The sequence below is a fragment of the Corvus brachyrhynchos genome, unplaced genomic scaffold, assembly GCF_000691975.1.
Source record: "Corvus brachyrhynchos isolate BGI_N302 unplaced genomic scaffold, ASM69197v1 scaffold94, whole genome shotgun sequence".
NCBI classification, from domain to species: Eukaryota; Metazoa; Chordata; class Aves; order Passeriformes; family Corvidae; genus Corvus; species Corvus brachyrhynchos.
Window position 1 is genome coordinate 7,667,358 of NW_008238330.1, and position 6,000 is coordinate 7,673,357.

Below are 6,000 nucleotides of genomic sequence, written 5' to 3' on the forward strand. Positions count from 1 at the left end.
ATGCTTTGTGAGTAAAGAAATTAAAAATGCTTTTTGTGTAAAGAAACTAGACAAACAGATTCTTTTGCATGCCATTGAAATGTTCTCTCCAATGAAGTTGGACAGACAATGTGTTTCTGTGTTGTCTTTTTCGAGACCTGTGAAGGAGCTTTTCTGATCTCATCTTTCTCTCTAACATTCCAGCCTTTCTGCTTAATTCTGCCAGTTAATTCATATTTCCTCTAACTCTGCAAAACAGGTGGAAGGGCTCCTAAGGACTTTGGTTTGAAATTGAGCATAAAATGGTTGTATAAAAATAGAGCATTAAAGATGTGGCTTTTCATAACACTTCAGACCACCGATTTAAACCCCAAAATCCAAAGCTGGTGCTTGGTCACTTCAAGCCTGGTGTGCATTGTGTCGGTCCTGGAGCAGTTCTGGGTGTTTGGGGGGATGACTCGTTTTGCTTTAGTTTTCAATTCGGTGTCGTTGGGGAAGGTGAGCAAGACAAACTTGTGTGTTTATTATTTATATGTATATACCTTTAAAAAAACCAAAAAGGCTCAGGATTTTTGGTACGTGTGACATGATGGGGGGCAGAGATTCCCTCAGTGAATAGTCAGGAAGGCCCTGGCTGCCTCTGCCTACCCCATCCTGCTATGGGGAACCCAACCTTGTCCTCCACCGCCCTCCGGTCCAGGGCAGACTCCCCTGGGGCAGGACGTAATGCTGGCCGGCCGCCGTAGAGCATCGTCTTCCCTAGGGGTGCAGGAGCCTGTCCGCGCCGCGGGGAGGGAGGCTAACAGTCCCCACGCCCTCCGGGCAGGCACGGCATCGGCGGCTGCAAAGCCCCTCACCCCATGACAAAGATTTTGCAATACTGGAATTAAATGATCACATCCGAACTCATGTACTGCTTGGTGGTACTTCAAATTATAGCCGCAGAGAGTTGGGAGTTCAAGCCCTTAGTGAAAATTTCATCAGCTTTTAGTGACGGTTTTAAACTGAAAGAAATAATCTGTGGAGTACCCAAACTCAGATGTTTATTTTTAATGAAAATGTCATCCCTGTCATTAAATACAAACTTTAGGTTTATACGGAAACTAGTGTATTTTCTGCACATGAAGGAACATTAAAGTCTAATTGTGTGCAGCTGACGCGGCAATGTGTGCTTGAGAACTCGATGATCTTCCAAGCTATGCTCTACACAAACCATGCTAAATACACACAGTATGGCACGTTGGAAGAGGTGCCTGTGCGCCCATGGGGCACTTGTCCTGGCACCTTTGTAGCGGCGGTGCGTGCGCTCGTCAGCTTGTACCACGAACAGATTTGCCACACGGCTCTGGATCGGGAAGGATGTGCTCAGTGATCCTCCTGGCTGCGAGACCTCCTGCGTGTGCATCTGTCCGTGTGTCTGTGTCGAGTTATGCCCGGCTGTTCGCGCTCTACGCGGACAAAGACGTCTCCCGTTCAGGAGCGCGGCAGCCTGCAAAGTGTGAATAATTTTCAGCGAGGAGTTACACTAAATGGGAAAGCTTTTAGCACATTATCCACTGGCAATTGGACTATAATCTAATTGTCAGCCCTCGGGTCTTAATAGAGCCTTTCTCTTTCCACCATTGGATTTGCATCTGGGAGATGCCTAATGGGTTTAAAATGCCTCGCATTTTGCTCCAATAAGCCACCTTCTCGCCGTAGGTGACATTGAGATGTTTTTGTTGTGAAATTGGATCTCGGGGACGTGGGCTTCTGCCTTGCTGGCGCGGCTCTTTCCGTGAAGGGGAGAGCGTGGAGCCGCGGCAGTGGAGCGATGTCCCTGCCGCAGCAAGAGCACTGGGAGCGGGGGCTGCTCCGAAATCGGGGAGCGCAAAGAGAGGAGGAATCCGGCGGACAGAGCAATAGAATTATGTGCAGCGGAGGAGAAAAAAGCTCCTGAAAGCCGGGCTGATAATCGCGTGAGGTTGCAGTGGAGCAGAGCCCAAGCCGGAGCCGGGTAGTGCTGTAGCCATCGTTTTGTAAAGTAGCGGTGCGCTCGCAAGGCACGAACGGGCGATCCTGAGACTCCGCCCGAGCGAATAAACACCATTCTTTTTACTGGAGAAACTGTTTTCATCTACAAGGGTGAAAAATAAGAAAGAGTAAAAAATTTTAACTCTTCCCTCCCGAGGCAGGAGTAAGCTCGATCCCAAAGCAGTGCTGTAGGTTACCTTGGAGAGGGGGTGTGGGCTGGAGGGTCAGACACAGATTCCGGGCAGCACCAGGCCAGCAGCGGTCAGGGTGGGACGGCGGCAGGGAGGGTTTCGGCAGCAGCACCCCTCACCTATAGGTTCCTAATTAAAGGGAAAGGTGATCTTGCCCTCCGCACAGGCGACGGATCCGGAGGGGACACGGGGAAGTAACGGAGGAGGAGGGATGGGATGCAAATGTCAGATTATCCCAAGGGACAGCCGGGAGAAGAGCGGGTGCCAGCTCGGCTCGGTGCCGGGCCCATTTCCGGGGGGCAGCCCCACGGGTACCACAGCCCAGGTTTGTCTCTGCGGCGAGAAGTGTGCGGCGTGGGGGCTTTTGCGAGAATAAAAAAAAAAAGAGAGAGAAAGGGCGACGGCCCCTCATCACTACGCGAAAGAGTTGCTTAAAACCTGAGCGCGGCTCCCCGCACGGTCTGCGCCCCTCTCCGCACACACCCCCCCCCCCCCCCCCGACACTCTGCGGGGCACGCGGCAGGGCCGCGCAGAAACGCGCAGCGTCGGAGCTCTTGTCACACAAGCGAAGGCTCACCTGAAACCATCTCTCTGGACCCTAGGTTGCCCGGCGGGTTTGTGCGGGTTTTTTGTCCCTCGTGTGTCGTTGCCGTCGCGATTTTGTCTTGGTGAGGAAAGGGCCGGGAAGAAGTGGTTCTCATGGTTTTCACGGAATCGGGTTTACTCCTTGGCTTTTCAGGGATCAGAGAGGGGTTTTGGAGGGGGGCCGCAAGCTCCCTGTTTGAAACCTGGCGGCGAAACTGAGCCCTAATCCTGATTAAAGCTGGGAACCGAACGAACGCGACGAGGTGTGCAGCGATTACCACACGCTGTTTTTTGCTGGCGCACAAGAGAGTAAGGAGCTTTTTAGACCAAGGAAGGGGAGAAAAAAGTACTTTACAAGAATAATGAAGCCTAATGAAATGTCTCTGCCACAGCAGGCTGACACCCGCGACAAACACATGGATTTGCTAGATTAAAAACAAACTGCAGTGTAGATTGCGTGTTCTTCATAAACGGATAAACAATAACGAAGGATTTAATTGAAACGGGTTCAAACGAGGCAACTGCCCTGTTGGGGAGCAGCAGGGTCAGTAACTCTGCTCTCGGGAGGGGGTCGGTACAGTGGTGACAGCCGCTCTTTGCCTGGGTGCGGCGGGGACTGGCAGCTCCGGTTCGCATCCCCTGGGAAGAGCGCGCGGACGTTATTAAATACATCCACTTGGTTGGGAAAGCAGAGAGACATCAAGAGCACTGTGGTGGTGGTATGTTCCCCTGCCACCCCCTGGTCTCTGGAAGCCGTCCCGTCGCCGGAGAGGGCCATGGGCAGGGACGGCAAAGCAGCCCAGGGGAGCCGGGCTCTCTCCCTTTCCGCACTCGGGTTCCCTGATCCCTGTGTCTCCCCAGTCCGGCCCCGGCGGGGGAGAGAGCCGTAGCGAGAATTAGGCGGCCGGAGATGAGACCCATTCCCTGCCCACGGGGAAGGAGGGGGGTGCTCTGGACGTCTAGACAAGGCTCATTTCCTTATCAGAGGCGGAGCAAGGGGAAAAAAAAAGCCCTAAAAAAATATAGATTCTCGTGGGATAGAGCGAAAAATTGCATGACTTAACCAAGCAAAAGAAAAGCCATCTCGTGTGGAGGGACCCGTTTAAAATAAAATAAAACGAAGCTCCTGGTTTCTTTCTTCCCTGTTTTTTTTACCTCCAAGGTACGAGACCCGCAAGCTCCCAAGGCCAGTTCCTCTCCCAGAGGGGCAACCCACTGCCCGGAGGTGACCGGCAGCCCCGTCCCAGCTCCACGACCGCGCCGTGGCCTCGGTTCCCCCTCGCCCGCCGCTCCGCTCGTCTCCGCGCCCGGGTGCGCCGTGCCCCTTTCACTGCGCAGCTCTTCCCCCCGCTGCGGCCGAGTCCTCCTCCCCCGGGCCAAGGCAATGACCGGGCGCCGCGCGGGAGTGGAAATCCCGTGGCAAGGGAGAGCAGAAATCAGTCCGGAGCTCCTCAGCTACCGCGGCTGAGCCGGTGTTTCCCAGACGGACGCACTGAAATGTCCAGGGCCACCCGCCACCCCTCTCCCCTCAGCCCCGATGGACTGGGAGCAGCCCCTGCTAGGCACAGGTATGTTACCCTCACTGCTGGGGGACAGAAATAAGCAAGGGAAAAAGAGAGATTGTTTTTTGTTTGGGCGGTTTTTTTTTTTTTCCCCAGTAGGATCTGTGCTGTTACTTTGACGAGAGCTCGTGGGTTTTATTATCCTTATTTGCCCGGCGCATACAGTAGGTAGGAAACCAAAGGAGACTTAGGCAGCCCCGTCACCAGAGGAACGGTGAATAGAATAATTTCCCCGGCTGTTTGTACCCTCCTTTGTCTTTCTTTTCAGGCAGGCCGAACCCTGCTTTTCAGGTAGAGCCAAGGGAGCGCAGGGCCGGGAGCTCGGGACCCCCGTCCCGCCGCCCCTCGCACGCCGGGAGGGGTCCCAGCAGCAGGGCTGTCCCACAGGGAAGTCGGACCCGTACTTGGCGGGATGTCCCTCGGGATAAAGTGGTAAACTGTTGGAGGGACTTTTTGTTTGTTTGCTTAAGATTGATGTCGGCAGAACCGCTCGTCTCTGGTTCCCTGAGTCAAGCAAGAGGCGATGCTTCGTGAGCTGGCCCTCCCGGCTCGCCGGCCGCGGCACTGGCCGGGCTCTCCCCTTTCGCCCTTCTCCTCCCGCTAATGCCTGAGGCTAGACTGGGCCCCCAGACTGCTGCGGGCGACGCCAGAATCCTCTGCCAGACGCTTCAGGCGCTTCTAAATATGCACGTCCCGTTTGTGACATGTATTCTATCTATTGGCAAAATTCAGGTAATAAAAAGGCAAACTGCAGTTGGTTCCCGCTGAACTCAAAGTGATAAAGCACTGTTTCGTCTTCCCCACTCCACTGGCTGTGAAGGGTGACCCGAATAATTGTTTCTCCATATTAATTAATTAAGTGCAGCAGGAACGGAGAGACACCGGCTATGTATGGCTCTTGGCACAAGCGTGCATACTAAAAGTTCTTGGATTCTGTTCTAGGTTTAAAAGGTGGAACTTCAGTGACCAAGTTGCATGTCCTCTTGTGAATCGTTCTAGCGAGTAAATATTTTCAGTAATATTTTTATTTAAAGGAATTAAACGCACCGCTTTTCTTTATTTATTTATTCATGAGAGTATGTTTCTATTATACGTGTGAAAGAATACTGGTGAGCAACTTACTTAAATCACTACCTTGGAATAATCTGCTCGTTGGTACCATCAGCCCGTCCCGACTTTCTCTGTCTTATGTGCTTGATCAATACCATCTATTTCGGCGCAGCCGATGAAATGGAGTTGAAGAAAACTGTGCGATCAGCGGCCCACGCGCTGGTTTGGCTAAAAGGGGAATGCTGCAAGGGTCTCCCCTGGAGTCGGTGGGGGCGAGTACATCTCACCGGGATGACAATATTTGGGATCCGGTGCAGGAAAACCAAGGGCACGATGAGCCTTAAGGAACATTCTGTCCCAGCGGAAAGCACACAACGACGAAAACGGCTGCTTTGAAAGCTGTGGTCTTTCAACATTTGAATGTAGAAGAGAAAATTAACACTCACACGCACGCACCAGAAAAATCCACAGTTACGTTTCATCCTTTCAAGCGCCTCTCCGCCGTTTCTTGTCTCGGCAAAGCGAATAGCCTGGGGACCTTCCCGGGAGCATCCCCGGCCGCGGGGCCTGCCCCCCCCGTTCCCGCCCCCAGGGCTCAGAGGAGCGGAGGGCGCACCCCG

General features: G+C 53.3%; 1 protein-coding gene and 1 long non-coding RNA gene across 2 annotated transcripts in view; one reads left to right on the forward strand and one right to left on the reverse strand.

Annotated features, from left to right (window-relative positions):
- Window positions 1-1,014: 1,014 nt before the first annotated feature.
- Window positions 1,015-3,999, reverse strand: LOC108446815. Its single transcript, XR_001862123.1, has 3 exons — window positions 2,761-3,999; window positions 2,190-2,544; window positions 1,015-2,095 (listed from the first exon to the last, which is right to left on the reverse strand). It is a non-coding gene; the product is annotated as an uncharacterized LOC108446815 (long non-coding RNA).
- A 207-nt stretch (window positions 4,000-4,206) lies between these two features.
- The window catches only part of TBX20 (T-box 20), a 42,152-nt gene continuing 40,358 nt past the window's right edge, over window positions 4,207-6,000 (forward strand). The window contains exon 1 of the mRNA XM_017734458.1: window positions 4,207-4,336. Within this exon, the coding sequence (XP_017589947.1) occupies window positions 4,306-4,336 (31 nt within the window). The 5' untranslated portion in view covers window positions 4,207-4,305. The remainder of the gene's footprint in view (window positions 4,337-6,000) is intronic.